Source organism: Balaenoptera musculus, chromosome 8 (assembly GCF_009873245.2).
Source record: "Balaenoptera musculus isolate JJ_BM4_2016_0621 chromosome 8, mBalMus1.pri.v3, whole genome shotgun sequence".
Taxonomy (NCBI): Eukaryota; Metazoa; Chordata; class Mammalia; order Artiodactyla; family Balaenopteridae; genus Balaenoptera; species Balaenoptera musculus.
In genome coordinates this window covers 103931833-103947319 of record NC_045792.1, presented here as the reverse complement: position 1 = coordinate 103947319, position 15487 = coordinate 103931833, and the positions used below count along the sequence as shown (strand labels likewise).

Genomic DNA, 15487 nt, shown 5'->3' with positions numbered 1-15487 from the left:
GTATTCCGAAAGCTTGAAAGCAAATTGAAGAGAGAATCACTTTCTCATTCACTATAGTTTAATGATGTCTCTTGTTTTCCCTAAAATCATTTGTACATCACTGCAATCCATTTATTAACTAAACATTTATCAGGCACCTGCTATGTACCGGGCAGTGGTGCTAGATGTTTGCAATAAACAGTAAACCAGGTAAGTAGGGACTTTCCTGGTGGCACAGTGGTTAAGACTCCACGCTCCCAATGCAGGGGGCCCGAGTTCGATCCCTGGTCGGGGAACTAGATCCTACATGCATGCCACAACCAAGAGTTCACATGCCACAACTAAGGAGCCGGCGAGCCACAACTAAGGAGCCCGCCTGCCACAACTAAGACCCAGTGCAACCAAATAAATAAATATAAAAAAAAAAACAGGTAAGTACAGTCTTTGCTTCACATACTCACAGTCGGCTAGAGAAAAAAAAAACCACAAGAACCTGGAAATGGCCAAAAAATGTCATTACTTATGCAAATAATTTGTGATTTAATACCTCTTATTTCTCCAGCATCCCCAATACGCATGACGATTGAAGAGAAAACAAACCCACTCGTGAATTATATGAGTTAGAGAGAATTAATTACAAAAGGGCAATGGTCTATCATCTTTCAAAGTTTTTAACGGAAAAAAGTGGGAAGTGGGTGCATCTTTATGTTTGATAAGATGTGACGTGGGACCGCTGAAAGTAATTTTTTTTTTAAGCGGCGGTGGTGGGAGGGCACCAGGCGAGGCTAGGGGGCGGGCCTGGGCTCACCTCCGGCTCACCCATTCCTCCGGACCCTTTGCTTAGCCCCTCACTGCTCCGGAGCTCAGCCACACCGCCACCGGGAAGCCCGCCTGGAGGCCCCGGAGGGACTCGCCCCTCCGTTGTGCGCCCCAAAGTCCCGGCGCTTCCCCAGGCACCCACTGGAGGAGAAGGGTCCGTCTGTTTTCCAGACCGGCGCCTGCACTTGGCCCTCCCCTCTGCCTCCCGGGGGACCCAACTAGGCGCAGCCCGCCAGGACCGCTGGTGACAGACGGTCTCTCCGGCTTCCCCCGGCACCGGCCGCTCTCGGGTTACACCCTCGGCCGGGGCTCTGCGGGAGCGCGGCGACCCGGCCCCTCGGCGGTCTCCCAAGTTAGCCGGCGCTAGCAGCGCCACGGCACCACCTCCGACTTGCCGGAGCCGGGAGAACCCTTCACCAGGTCAGCTCCACAGCACTCCGCTGGGGGTTGGGGGGCACCTTCCCCACTACCTCCCCCCACCCTGCCCGCACTGGTCCGGGCCAGGCGCCCGCAGAGAGGGGAGGCGGCGGGGGAATCTTCCCGAGTCACCTCCTCTCGGGCGGCGCGAGGTGCCGTGGGGTCCGGGGACGGCGAGGTCGGGCCGGGATCAGACGCGGGAGTCTGGAGTCCCCAGTCCTGAGGCCGGGAGGGGTGGTGCGACCCTCTGTCTCCGCCCCGGGGGCGGAGCCGAGGTCGGAGCCTGCGGAGCCTGAGACCAGGCGAAATCGGCTCGAGGCTCCCTGCCCGGCTCCAGCCTCCCCTCGGGGAGACCCGACCCCCCCTTCCCCTGTCCACCACCTGCAAGACCCAGCTTCCCGGGTCCCCGGCTCGGCCCACGGGCCCCGGAGCAGGTGCAGGTGCGGCTTCCCCATCTCTCTCCCACCCGGGCGCATCCCGCTGGGCGGCCATGGCGCGAGGAGACGCCCCGCAGGACAGGCGAGTTGGGGACCGGATGGGGTGCGTATGGGGATCCGGTGGCTGTGGGCAGCTCAGACCCGCTCCCTTCGGGCTCTCCAAAGCTCAAAGCAGACCAGCTGGAACTACAATTCCCGTCAGCCGCCTCCCTCGGGTGCCTGAGCCTGGGTGATGGGGGCTGTAGTCCGCTCTCTGGAGGAGCTGCCCTGGGAGGTGGGAGGGGCCGCCGAAGCGGGACGTCCTCCGGGTGACCTTCTGAATGATCCTCACAGCTACCACCTGGTCGGGATCAGCTTCTTCATCCTGGGGCTGGGCACCCTCCTTCCCTGGAACTTCTTCATCACAGCCATCCCGGTGAGACTCGTGGCTGGAGTGACAGCCCCACGGTCACAACCACCGTCCGTCCCTCCAGCTGCCTTTCCCCACCACGCCGCCTTTGACTCCTCATTATGTCCGTTTGTCGGCTGAGGCAGGATCGCTCAGAGAGGGGAGGTGCCTCTCTCATGGCTAGGACGACCAAGCTTTGAGGGATGCCCAGATCCTAGAGGGGCAAGGCCACCAGGTCAGGGGATCCTGTGGAACCAGAAAGGAGCTACCCACCTACTTCCCCTGTTTGTCATTATTCCTGGCTAGTCACTCAAAAAGTGGGTTATCCAAGCCTTTGGTTTTCTTTGAAGTAGCATGAATTACATTCATTCATCCAACAAATAGTTAATGTACACCTAGAGTTCCTGGCACTGGGGGTATAGAAGGAAACATAGCAGAGGAAGGTTTCATCCTCATGGAGCTTACATTCTTTCAAGGGAAGGCAGGAATGTGGGGCTTGTGTTCTCTTTGGGACTGGGTTATTCTTATATATTAAATGCAACAACTTTCCAGATGCCTCTTTAGTGCCTGGCTCTGTGCTGGGCCCTGGAGACCCAAAGATGAATCAGCCCATGGTCTTGAGAGCAAGATGGGTGCATAAGAAATATAAATAATGTAACATGACACGTGCCATCCCAGGCTTGGAGCAGAGTCCTGTGGGTCCCCAGGGGAGGGAGCAATTCCTTCTGCTTAACGGAAGAGGTGATTTGTAACTTGGGTAAAGCATTTGTGTTGGGGGAGGGAAGTGGTAGGAGGGGAGAGGGCACCCCAGGCGGAGACAGCAGCCTTGCAAAGACACCGAGAGGCAGGAGAGTACTAGCTTATTCAGAGAAAGGGCCAGAGCTTGGGGTGCCTGGAGCTTAGCAGGATGGAACAGGAAATGGGGCACAAAAGGGAGACCAGGGTCTGGTTCTGAAGGGCCCCAAATGCTGTTCCAAAACCTTGGGGCTTTGCCTTGCAGGCAACAGGGAGCCATGGACGGGGAGCGGGGGAGTTAAGCAGAGTCGTGGCAGGATGTGTGTTCCAGAGAGAAAGCAGTTGGTCAGCACCTGGGCCAGAGCCTGGCTTACAGTTGGAGCTCCAGAAATACTTGGGAACCTAGAAGCTGCTGCAGGAGTGGGGGTGGGGGCTGGAGCCAGGGCACAGGAGAGGAGGGGTGATCCAAAGATGGAGCAAGGCCCAAGTTGGGGGTTCTTAGGGCTTGGGCTCAGTCCCAGACTTCAGCCGTTCAATTCAATGCACGTTCATCGAGCTCCAACTGTGTGCCAGGTGCTGGGGACGGTGCAAGGACAGAGAGTCAGTCCCGCAGAAGTTAACGGAGCAATCCCAAGCATGGGAGGAGGTAGAGGGAGAAGGCTGGGGGGTTCCTGAGGGTAGATTGTAGGGTGACCCTGTACCCCACTCCCCTGGCATCCTGGCAGTACTTCCAGGGGCGTCTGGCAGGGGCCAACGGCACCACCGAGACCCTGGGCACCAACCACACGAGTCCTGCAGATACCTTCAACTTCAACAACTGGGTGACACTGCTGTCCCAGCTGCCTCTGCTGTTCTTCACACTCCTCAACTCCTTCCTGTACCAGTGGTGAGAAGCCCTGCCCCTTGGGCTCAATCCCAGGCCATCCCTCTGTTGTCCCTTCCCCGCCTTTGCTGAGGCAGCTCCTTCTGGGCCCAGGGAAGACCTCCCATCCTTCCTCCCCTCCCCCTGCATCTCTCCCACAGCCCCCACTGTCCAGCCCTGGGATGAAACTCTTGCCCCCTCCCCTCCCCTGGCCTGGGCCCAGCGATGCCCACTCCGCCCTCCCCCGTTATGAGCAGCATCCCTGAGACGGTGCGGATTCTGGGCAGCCTGCTGGCCATCCTGCTGCTCTTCACCCTGACGGCGGTGTTGGTCAAGGTGGACATGAGCCCCGGGCCCTTCTTCACCATCACCATGGCCTCTGTCTGGTTCATCAACTGTGAGCACCGCTGCCCTTCCCCACCTCCCCACCCAGCCCCCCAGGGCTTCAGCCCAGCCTCTTCTTTTTACTGAAGGGGCCCAAGGTATCCAAGAAGGGAAGACAGCAGTAGCATCACCCATATCCCTGATGAGAAACTGAGGCCCAGGGGGGAAGAAAAGTCACTCGTCCAAGGCCCCACAGTGACCTAAGAGCAGGTCTCCTGGCCCCTAGCCCCTCACACCTAGGGCTGCACCTCGGAGGGGGGATGAATGTGGGGTGTTACATCGGAATGTCCAGAGTCTCATGCCTACCCAACCTAGTCCGGAGTCCCCTATGCACCCTGCCAACACCTCCTCCAGGGAGCCCCCAAGGCCTGCCTAGTTGAGCAGCGGCCCCCAATCCTGTCCCTCCACAGCCTTCTGTGCAGTTCTGCAGGGCAGCCTCTTTGGGCAACTGGGCACCATGCCTTCCACGTACAGCACCCTCTTCCTCAGCGGCCAGGGCCTGGCTGGGATCTTCGCTGCTCTTGCCATGCTCATGTCCATGGCCAGTGAGTAGACTTGGGTGGCTGGAGGGCAGGGGTGGCCTCTGGGATTCTGGGGAGCAGAGAGAGTGTGCCAAGAGCAGGATGCCTTGGGCTTTGGTGGAGATGGAGGTGATGGGGTGATGGGGGGCTGGGGATTGGGTTTGGGGCTCTTGAGTTATACAATGAGAGAATGACTAGGTGAGGACTGGGTTAACTTGGGGCCAGGGGCAGGATTCCTGAGGCCAGCACTGGCATGTGGCAGTAGGCTGAGGTTGAGGGAAAGGGGGACAGGTTTGGGATTCAGATGGACTTGGGTTTGTATCCCAGTTCCACTGCTCCCTAGCTGGGAGCATTGGCTGGCACTTACCTGTGTCAGGTTCCCCACCTGAATGATTATTATAGCTCCATCCTCAGATTGTAAGGAGCATGCAGTAATGAGCACGCAGTAATGAGCACATAGTAGGTGCTCAACAAAAGTGACACATGGGGAAGAGTGAGAGACGTGAAGGGCTGGGCTGGGGCCCCCGGCACAAGGGTCCTGAGTTTGTTAGTGGGAGGAATGGAAGATGCCGGGAGGTGAATCTGAGACATGCATAATGCGAAGTAGGAAAAGAGTTGTTAGCCCTGCGGGAGCTGGTGGACCAGCCACCTCCCTTCTGCAGCTGAAGTTTCTGCACAGGTGGCGTGGATGCCCAGACCTCCGCCCTGGGGTACTTCATCACGCCCTGCGTGGGCATCCTCATGTCCATCGTGTGTTACCTGAGCCTGCCCCACCTGGTGAGCCTGGTATTGGGCTCAAGGCCCACTTCAGAGCATCACAGATACAGCCCTGAGTCTGAGGCCCTGAGAGAGGCCAAAGGAGGCAGAGGGGACCTGGGCCCAGCCCTGATCCCCAAAGGAGTCAGCCACTGGGGGATCCCAGCCTCTAAGTCAACAGGGTGGGGAGGGATCCAGGCACTTCAGCCAAGCCAGGCAGGGACAACGCTTTCCTTCTGCAGAAGTTTGCCCGCTACTACCTGGCCAAGAAACCATCAAAGGCGCAAGGTCAAGAGCTGGAGACCAAAGCTGAGCTCCTCAAGTCTGGTGAGCCTGGGACCCTGCCAGGGAGGTGGAGGACCCAGAGGAGGCTAGAGCCACCACCACAGGGAAGCATTTCCCCTCTGTCCCCAACCAGAACCCTCATCCCTAGTAGCCTCATGTAATCAGAGGCAGAAGATCTTGAAGGGAAGTCAATGGGATTAAAGTCATCCCTTTGCCCTCTGGGCCTCAGTTTCCTCCTCTATAAAATGGGGAGGCAGTAGAGCTTCAGGCATACAAGTTCTAGATCCAAGTGTGTCTAAGTTTGAATTCTAGCTTCATAACACCCAAGCTGTGTGACCTTAGTCAAGTCACGTAACCCCTCTGAGCATCAGTTTCTTTATTTGTAAAGCAATGGCAGTGAAATAATCCATTTAAGGTGCTTAACTCTGCCATGCACAAGTATGGGCTTAATAAATAGTAGCTCGGCATATTTCCATTGTTAATTCTCTTCGCCTGCACCCTGGGCTGGTGGAGGGTCACTTGTTTTAATTGCTTGGAATCTCCTTCCCTCGGGCCTGGTTGTCACAAGCGTGGGTCACAGGCATGACCCTGCCCTCCCCTCTTGCCCCAGATGAGAAGAACGGGATTCCCAACAGCCCCCAAAAGGCAGCCCTGACTCTGGATCTTGACCCTGAGAAGGAGACAGAGATGGAGCCAGAGGAACCCCAGAAGCCAGGAAAACCTTCAGTTTTCATTGTCCTCCAGAAGGTTTGGCTTGGATATAGCCCCCAACCACCATCCCTGGGGAAGAGAGGGCTGCTCTCTCCAGCCTTCCCCAGAGACTCTTAGAATGGACTGGGGCCTTAGTACTCACCCGGTCCACCCAAGGTGACAGGGTCATGGTGGGTCAGAGACATGCTGGGCCAGGCCCCAGTGTCCTGTTCCTGGGCCAGGGCTTGAGCAGGAGGGTTTGGCTGCGTGTTGGGCTCTGGGTCTGCCCGCCTGCTCACACCCTTGCCTCCGACTCCCAGATCTGGCTGACGGCGCTGTGCCTCGTGTTGGTCTTCACAGTCACCCTGTCTGTCTTCCCAGCCATCACGGCCATGGTGACCAGCTCCACCAGCCCTGGGAAGTGGAGTGAGTGCTGGGAAGTGGAAGAGGACAGGGCAGTGGGAATGAAGGGCAGAGGGGGAAGAGGGCAGCCGGGACCAGGATAAGCCCTCTCTCCCTCCCAGGTCAGTTCTTCAACCCCATCTGCTGCTTCCTTCTCTTCAACGTCATGGACTGTCTGGGACGGAGCCTGACCTCTTACTTCCTGTGGGTGAGCACACCTAGGCTGGGGTGATCTGACGGTTTGGGGCAGCAGTCGGGGATCAGAGGGTGTGAAAGAGCACAGAAAGGTGATGTCCCGACAGTCCCACTGGTCTGGGTCTGGTAATGGAACAGCTGGCTGGTTGAGCAGTGAGCACCTGGCCCCTGGAGATATGCAAGCCAGGGCTTAGACTATGAACTCTTTGAAAGCAGAAGCCTTGTCCAATTGACCTGTGTCTCCAGCATCCAGCCTAGGCCCCAGACCCCGGTGCTTAGAGACTGTTATGTGGAGCTTCCTGCACCACGTGGGAGGTCAGACAAGATTCCTAGTATTTAGATTGCTTTTAGCCAAGATGCTGCTTCTTTAAATGAAATCTTCCAAGGACACACAACAAACAAAGTAGATCAAAGAGTAGTTGCTCTGGGAATTCCCCAGCGGTCCAGTGGTTAGGACTCCGAGCTCTCACTGCCAAGGGCCCAGGTTCAATCCCTGGTCGGGGAACTAAGATCCCACAAGCTGTGCATCCAAGCCAGGATGGGGCCTGGATCCCCAGCTTCCAAACCCATCTTCCCCAAAGGGGTCTTCGGAACCCCCAGGGGTGCTCAGAGCCACCAACGTTGAAAACCGAAGATGCTTGTCTAGTTCTGCCATGGAGAGAGCACGAACTGGAGCTCAGGAGAGGCAAAGTCTAGTCCCAGGCTGGTCCTTGATTGCTGGGTGGCCTTGGCCCAGCTGCTCTCTCTCCAGAGGCCCAAGTGCTGGGTCCTCACTGGCACACATGGAGTAGGTCAGGGGAAGTGATAGTTGAGTCTATCTGGGGTGTCCCTGGAGCAGAGACCCTGCTCCCAGGGACCACCCTCACCCCAACCTTCTGCCGCAGCCAGACGAAGACAGCCGGCTGCTGCCCCTGCTGGTCTGCCTGCGCGTCCTGTTTGTGCCACTCTTCATGCTGTGCCACGTGCCCGAGAGGTCCCGGCTGCCCATCCTCTTCCCACAGGACGCCTACTTCATCACTTTCATGCTGCTTTTTGCTGTTTCAAATGGTTACCTGGTGTCCCTCACCATGTGCCTGGCGCCCAGGTCTGGGGGATGGGAAGGTGGGGGGGAGGGCCTGGGAGCAGGGAGGTGGGCTAGCTCTTTGAGGGGAGCCAGCCCAGCCCTAGCTGTCTCCAGGCCTCACTGGTGCCACCTGTCAGGTCAGGCTTGAACTGCTGAGCCAGCCCCAGGCCAGGAGCTGGGGAGAGGAGGACTTGGCTGGGGAGGTTCCTGCCCAGTAAAGCAGCCCAGGCACTGATTTTGGGGCCTCCTCTCTGGTCCTCAGTTTCCCCATCTGTGAAATAAATGGGTTGGACTGTCATTCCTTAGGGCCCAGCTACTCCCGCAAATTCTCAGTTGCAAGGGAGCTAAGGTTTTGATCACAAGCAGAGTTCCTGGGCTATTTAGGGAAAATGGAGTTGAGAATCCAGGGAGAGCAGAGGTGACCAGGAGGACCAGGTAGGGGACATTTTGCCAGGAAGGAAGGCAGTTACATCTAGACGCCAGGGGCGTGAGAGATGTCTGTGTCCAGTGGCCCCATTTTACAGATCAGGAAACTGGAGTCCAGAGAGAAGGGCCTAATTACAGTGACCAGAGGTTGGGTCAGCCCAGACTAGAACTCAGGCGTCCTGTTGTTAGGAGGGCGGAGGGCACAGGGCTGGGTCCAGGTTGGGCCTGACATTTTCTAAGAGCTCCTACTCCTGTGTGTTCTAGGCAGGTGCTGCCACACGAGAGGGAGGTGGCCGGCACCCTCATGACCTTCTTCCTGGCTCTGGGGCTGTCCTGTGGAGCCTCCCTCTCTTTCCTCTTCAAGGCGCTGCTCTGAAGTGCTCCGTCCAGGGCTCTCCCAGCATCTTCTCTTCGGAGCTGAGACCCAGCACAGGGGGAATGGTGGGCCGGGCTCAAGCCTCTGCTGAGCTGGGGCCCCGCGGTCTGGGGGTGCCAGGAAGAGGCAGGTGCTGTTCTCCTTCCTGGGCTGGTGACCACCTGGAGTGCTGCAAGGAAGAATTCACCACCTGCCATTCTAACCCTCCCCAGGAGTGGAGCTGACGCACAGAGACAGACTATCTAGATGCACACAGACCTCACTGAAAGGGTGATGATCATGAAAAAGAGGGCTGAGGACAATGGCCCTTCCTCACCATCAGGAGTGCATTTGTTAATCATGAGAAACTCACTGGCCAAGTGCCGGGGCTCAGAGGCCACAGGTGGGACCTTGCCAGCTGTGTGGCTGGTGTGGCCGCAGCTTCAGATTCAGAGTGGGAGCGGGGGCCAGCCCTGGGCAGGAGCTCCTCTTCTCTCCCGGCCTCAGCGACCCCATGGTCAAGTCTCCTGGACTCCAGAACAGAGGATTCCAGGGAAGTGGAAGGGACAGGGAGAAGGAGTTCAGGATCTGAGGGTGCTCGAAGGACCCTCTGGGCCTCAAACAGTGTTTTCGTCGCCAGCATTTACTGTGTCCACTCCCCAGAGCCCACCTGGGCCTGGGTCCCAGAACTGCAGTTAGCCTGCATGTGTGCACTGCACTTTACAGTTTGCAAAGCTCTTCTGCACCTGCTCTCTCACTGAAGCCACACTGAGGCCCTTGGAGGGAGGCCAGCAGGGATTGTGCTCCCCTCTGTACAGGTGAGGAAACCGAGTCCCAGGGGGAAGTGACCAGTTCTTGGCAGAGCCAGGACCCAGCCCCCACCTCCCTGTAGGTGCTGTTCTTCCTGCCCACTGCCTGCTTCCCTTTTCCTTGAGGGGCTCAAGGCGAGAGCCCTAAGCACTTACTCCACCTTTTTGCTTGATTTTTCCCTCTGACCCTGCTCCTGGGTCTAATAATAACCTTCTCCATTTGTACAATGAATTCACTTTCCAAAGCGCTTTCAGCTCTGTTGGCTTTGATGAGCTGGGTGGGGTGGGGATGATTGTACCCATTTGACAGATGGGATGACCAAGGCCCTGAGAGGGGCAGGGACTTGTGGGCATCCCTGCGCTGGGCCCCCTTGACCACATCATGGCCCGGGCCCCCTTGACCACATCATGGCCCATTATCTACCAGGAGTGCTGGCCTGCAAGGAGCCCTGTGCTCCCGGGCAGAGCGCCTGGCCGCATGGATGACTATCGCTCTCTCCCCCACCAGTGTCCTCTGCTTCCCCAGGCTCCCCCTTCTCAGAAATGGAGACTCAGAGAGGCAGTCAGCCAATTCTCCAGAGGGACGCAGGAAAGGCCTGCTTGGCCACACACCTGTGCTACCCTGCCCAGCACAGAGAAAAGCAGGGGGTTTTGAGATTACAGGCAGCGGCCTTTCTGCCCACTTGCCCTCCTGCCTTCTGTGACCATTCCCTCAGCAGCTATTATATGCCAGGCGCTGAGCCAGCGCAGGCCCCCTGCTCAGAAGCCAGAGGCTGCTTTGCTACCAAAGAGGAAAGTGACTTGTGATGGGGCGTGTGAGGACCCTGCAGAATGTGTAATATGAAACTCTAGAAGAGGGGGCCAGTGATCTCACTGGGAAGTTGGGGCAAGCATCCCTGAGGAGGTGTCCCCTGAGCTGGGCCTTGAGGGATGAATACGAGCTGGCTGGGCTGAGGTGGGGAGGGGCGTCCCAGGCAGAGGTACCAGAAAATGTGGAAGGCATGGACACGGAATATTCAGGGAAGAGTGGGGACTTCTGGCAGCAGGTCACGGGGGGAGTGGAACCTCCTAGGGTGTGAGGAAGGGCACGGGAGAGGATGAGGCTGGGGCAGTGGGCTGGGGACAAACGCTGAAGGGCCTTAAGGCTGAGGCCTAACCAGGGGATTAGAGAGAGGAGAAGGCCTACAGAAGAGAAGGCTGTGGCCTCTACAGGGGCCGTTTAACTTGGTGGTTAAGTGCCTGTGCCCTGACCCACAGTCCTGGGTTCGAAGCCAGGCCCTCTCCCAGCAGTGGGAACTGGGATTCCTGGAGACTGCAGTCCTGGAGAAAGCACGGGAGTACAGACTGACATTTACTAAATGGTAGTTGTAGTCCTGGGATTATTTTGTGCAGACCACTAGGCCTAGCTGTACCCTTTGGCTGGGACTGCTGGGAGCAGGACCCCAGTACTTCCTAGGTCCCCTTCTCCTTCTCTACCTTCAGAGACTGTTGTCTGTTGTACCCAGAAGCTCCCTAGACCTGGCAGACCCAGCCATCCCAGGGAACCCAGTGGCGCTGGTCCACGTTCAGCCGGGTTGGGCTGAGCAGTGGAGGATGGGCCCAGAAAGATGTCCTTATGATGTCACAACGTGGAATTCCTTCTCCCTGTCCTCCTTCCCCGTATACCTAGCCCAACTTTCCCATCAGGTCAGGATGCAGCTGGTTTTGATGTTAGCAAAATACTTGGGCTGATGGGCTACACTTGCTCATCCCTCTCCTGATGCCCAGCCCACCCAGCCACCGCCACATCCCCAGCCTGACACAGCTCTGCCAACAGGCCCAGGTTCCCTCAGAAGCAGCCAGTGTCCGTGAGCAAACAGCTGGAGAGGGCTCTATGTGAAGGGCACTGAGATAGGCTTGGTGGAGAGACACAAACTTTGCAAGGCCAGCCCTTATCCTCCAGTTGCTCACCTTTTTATGAGGAGGACACCTCCTGGTCTGTAAATTGATTCAGCTCTCCAATTAAAAGTCAGAGACTGTCAGAATGGATTTGAAAATGATTCAACTATATGCTTGCTATCTACCAGAAACTCACTTTAGAGCCAAAACCACAAATAGGTTGAAAGTTAAAGAATGGAAAAAGATATTCTATGTAAAACGGTAACCAAAAAAGACAGTTTGGGTGGATATACTAATATCAGAAAAAATAGGCTTTAATTCAAAAATCATTGAAGAGACAAAGAGGTATATTATATATTCGTAGAAGCGTAAGTCCATCAAGAAGATATAATAATTATAAACATATACACACCTAACAACAAAGTCCTAAAAACTATGAAGCAAAAATTGACAAAATTGAAGGAGAAACAGACATTTCTACAATGATAGAGACTTCAGGATCCCACTTTCAATAAACGATAGAACAACTAGACAGAAGATCAACAAGGAAACAGGACTTGAACACACTACAAACCAAACAGGCCAAACAGACATACACACAACACTCTACCTAAAAACAGCAGAATATACCTTCTTCCCAAGTGCACACGGAACATTCTCCAGGGAAGAGCACATATTAGGTCACAAAACAAAGTTGCAATAATTTTTAAAAAATATTTACTTAGGCTGCGCCAGGTCTAAGTTGCAGCATGCAGGATCTTTAGTTGCAGCATGCAGACTCCTTAGTTGTGGCATGCATGTGGGACCTAGTTCTTCGACCAGGGATTCAATCCGGGCCCCCTGCATTGGGAGCGTGGAGTCTTACCCACTGGACCACCAGGAAAGTCCCTGCAATAATTTTTAAAAGAGTAAAATCACACAAAGTATCTTTTCCAATCACAGTGGAAGGAAACTAGGAACCAATAATAGAAAAACTGGAAACCTCACAAATATGTGGAAATTAAACAACATGCCCCTAAACAACTAATGGGTTAAAAAAGAAATCAAAAGAGAAATTAGAAAATGCTTTGAGACAAATGGAAATGAAGATAACATACTAAACTTTATGGGATGCAGCAAGAGCAGTGCTGAGAGGAAACTTGCAGCTGTAAATGCCTCATTAAAAAGTAGGAAGGATCTCAAGCAAATTAAACACAAAACTAGCAGAAGGAAGGAGATGATAAAGATTAGAGTGGGCATGCCACGGAGCAACTAAGCCCGCGAGCCACAACTACTGAACCCGTGTGTCTAGAGCCTGCGCTCCACAACAAGAGAAGCCACCACAATGAGAAGCCCGTGCACCGCAGCAAAGAATAGCCTCCGCTCACCGCAGCTAGAGAAAGCCCGTGCGCAGCAACGAAGACCCAATGTGGCCAAAAAAAAAAAAAAAAAAAAAAAAGATTACAGTGGAGATAAACAAAATGGAAGATAGAAAAACAACACAGAAAATCAATGAAACCAAAAGTTGGTTCTTTGAAACGGTCAATAAAATTGACACACCTTCGAGTAGACTAAGAAAAAAAGTGAAGACCTGAAAATTACTAAAATCAGAAATGAAAGGGGGTCATTACTATTGATTATACAGAAATAAAAAGCATTATAAGAGAACACTATGAATAACTGTATGCCAACAAATGAGATACCTAGATGAAATGGACAAATTCCTAGAAACACACAAACTACCAAAAGTAACTCAAGAAGATATAGAAAATCTGGACATATCTATAACAAGGAATGAGATTGAATCAGTAATCAAAAACCTCCCAGGAAACTCCAGGACCAGATGACTTCCCAGGCAAATTCTACCAGTCATTTAAAGGATTAACACCAGTCCTCAAACTCTTCAAAAAAATACAAGAGGAGGGAACACTTCCTAAGTCATTCTATGTGACCAGCGTTACCCTGATGCCAAAGCTAGATAAAGACATCACAAGAAAAGAAAACTACAAGCTAATATCCCTTAGGAATATAGATGTAAAATTCCTCAACAAAATACTAGCAGACTGAACCCAGCAACATATTAAAAGAATTATACACCATGACCAAGTGGGATTTACTCTAGAATGCAAGGTGTTTCAACATACAAAAATCAATCATTGTAATACACCAAATATGAAATGAAGGGGAAAAACCACATGATCATCTCAATTGATGCAGAAAAAGCACTGACAAAATCCAACATCCTCTCAAGATAAAAACACTCAACAAACAAGGAATAAATAAGAACTTCCTCAACCTGATAAAGAGTGTTTATGAAAAATCCACAACAAACTTCATGCTTAATGGTGAAAGACTGAAGTCTTCCCCCTAAGATCAGGAAAAAGACAAGGATGCCTGCTTTCACTATTTCATCTATTCAACTTTGTACTGGACATTCTAGCCAGAGCAACTGGGCAAGAAAGAGAAATAAAAGGCATCCAAATTGGAAAGGACGAAGGAAAACTATCCATAATCACAAATGATATACACACATACAGAAAATCCTAAAGAATACACACACCGACACACACAATTAGAGCTAATAAATGACTTCAGCAAAGTTGCAGGATTCAAGAATACACAAAATTCAGTTTTATTTCTATACAGACAATTTTGACATCAATTCTGATGCGTGGGTTTTTTTTTTCCCCACACCAAGCAATTCTCTGACACCAGCTAAGTGCCCTACAATACAACTCAGTTCTGACATTGTCTACCTGGAGATAGCATCAGATTCCACAAGTTGGAGCCGCAGAATATAGGTCTCCTGATCACTCTTCAACTCAACAACCTTGGTTCCCTACTGCGTGTGGAGTAGCCGGCGAACACCTTATCCTGACGTTCCAGGTCCTCCCCTGACTGTCCTAAAGCACCTTCCCAAGATTCACAGCGCTCGAACAGTTGCTACAATACATGTCAAAGTACCTGCCCTTCCCCACAGCCTCTCCTCTTTTAAAGAGTCCATGGAGCAATCATTCCACAAACATTTATCAAGCACCTTCTGTGTACGCTGACTGGTGTTAAGATATTCGAGGCCTTCTGCTTAAGTGTGTGTGTGTGTGTGTGTGTGTGTGTGTGTGTGTGTGTTAGGGAGGCAGGTGTGTGAATACACACGTCTCTGCCCTGGGAGAAGTGCTGGGGGAGGGGAATCAGTGCACTGAATAGATTAATAATTTAAATGATCAAGCATCACCGCCACTGCCACCACCAAGTTCCAGTACTTTAGACAGAGCAGTTCCTCCAGGCTGGTTTTCTCTAGTTCCTGCGTAAAACATATTGGCCCCCAATTTGGCATTGGCCAGAATTCCGGTTCTGGTTTTTAGGTGCCACCAAACCCCGGGCCCTCTTTCTAGGGAGAAGGAAAAGCACACCTCCAACCTTCTCCCATAAGGTCCAGGTACCTGGAGTATGAAACGGCCAGGAATGCACGTTGAACAAAGACAGATGAGAGGCCCCGTCCGGACTGAATTGTGTCCCACCTCCTGTTCAGTTCTCTTCGACCCGCTGCTCCAGACATCGGGTTGTGAAAATTAAGAATCATCTCCAGTGTAAAACACGACCGACGAGGATGGGATTCGAACCCACGCGTGCAAAGCACAATGGATTAGCAGTCCATCGCCTTAACCACTCGGCCACCTCGTCCCACATACAATGTTCTTTTCCACATTCCTTTCTCTCTCATCTCCGCGCCTCCCGGGACCCTCGCAGGCACTCCTCACTACAGACCTGATGAGACCTAGAGGAGGGAGAGACGGAGGACAGAAAGGGGCTTTTTGTGTTCCTTTCCGCCTGCCATAGGCGGAAACCCGCGCCATCCTTCACCACTCTGCAGCCAAGCTCTGCCACAATTTCCCCTCCCTAAGTCGGGGGCGAGCGCGCCGGGGTTTCAGGACGCTCTTGCTCCAGGAGGTCGCGCACTGACCCGGAGGAGGGGGTGCCTGTCCCTGGGAACCCAGCAGGCGCGGCGGAGCGGTGGCGGACACTTTCCAGCGTTTACAAAGCGCGCGGCGCGGGCAGAGAATGCAGTAGCTCCTCCCGGAGCACAGGGGGCGAGCTGGCGCGCCCGAG

General features: G+C 53.8%; 1 protein-coding gene and 1 non-coding gene across 4 annotated transcripts; one reads left to right on the top strand and one right to left on the bottom strand.

The window, feature by feature from the left end:
- Positions 1-1417: 1417 nt before the first annotated feature.
- On the top strand, positions 1418-9748 carry SLC29A2 (solute carrier family 29 member 2). Of its 3 annotated transcripts, none has more exons than XM_036859250.1 (12): positions 1418-1734; positions 1986-2067; positions 3501-3661; positions 3895-4034; positions 4432-4566; positions 5222-5319; positions 5541-5625; positions 6194-6330; positions 6594-6699; positions 6798-6883; positions 7755-7954; positions 8624-9748. In XM_036859250.1, the coding sequence occupies exons 1-12, from the start codon at positions 1706-1708 to the stop codon at positions 8733-8735; spliced, it is 1371 nt and encodes a 456-aa protein (XP_036715145.1). In that variant the 5' UTR covers positions 1418-1705; the 3' UTR covers positions 8736-9748. The 3 variants fall into 3 exon arrangements, with proteins under 3 accessions (XP_036715145.1, XP_036715144.1, XP_036715146.1); XM_036859249.1 differs by having other exon boundaries at positions 1418-1755; positions 8624-8810; XM_036859251.1 differs by lacking the exons at positions 1418-1734; positions 1986-2067 and adding an exon at positions 3021-3150 and having other exon boundaries at positions 8624-8810.
- Positions 9749-14979: 5231 nt separating this feature from the next.
- TRNAS-GCU lies at positions 14980-15061 on the bottom strand. Its single transcript has one exon. It is a non-coding gene; the product is annotated as a tRNA-Ser (tRNA).
- Positions 15062-15487: the final 426 nt, after the last annotated feature.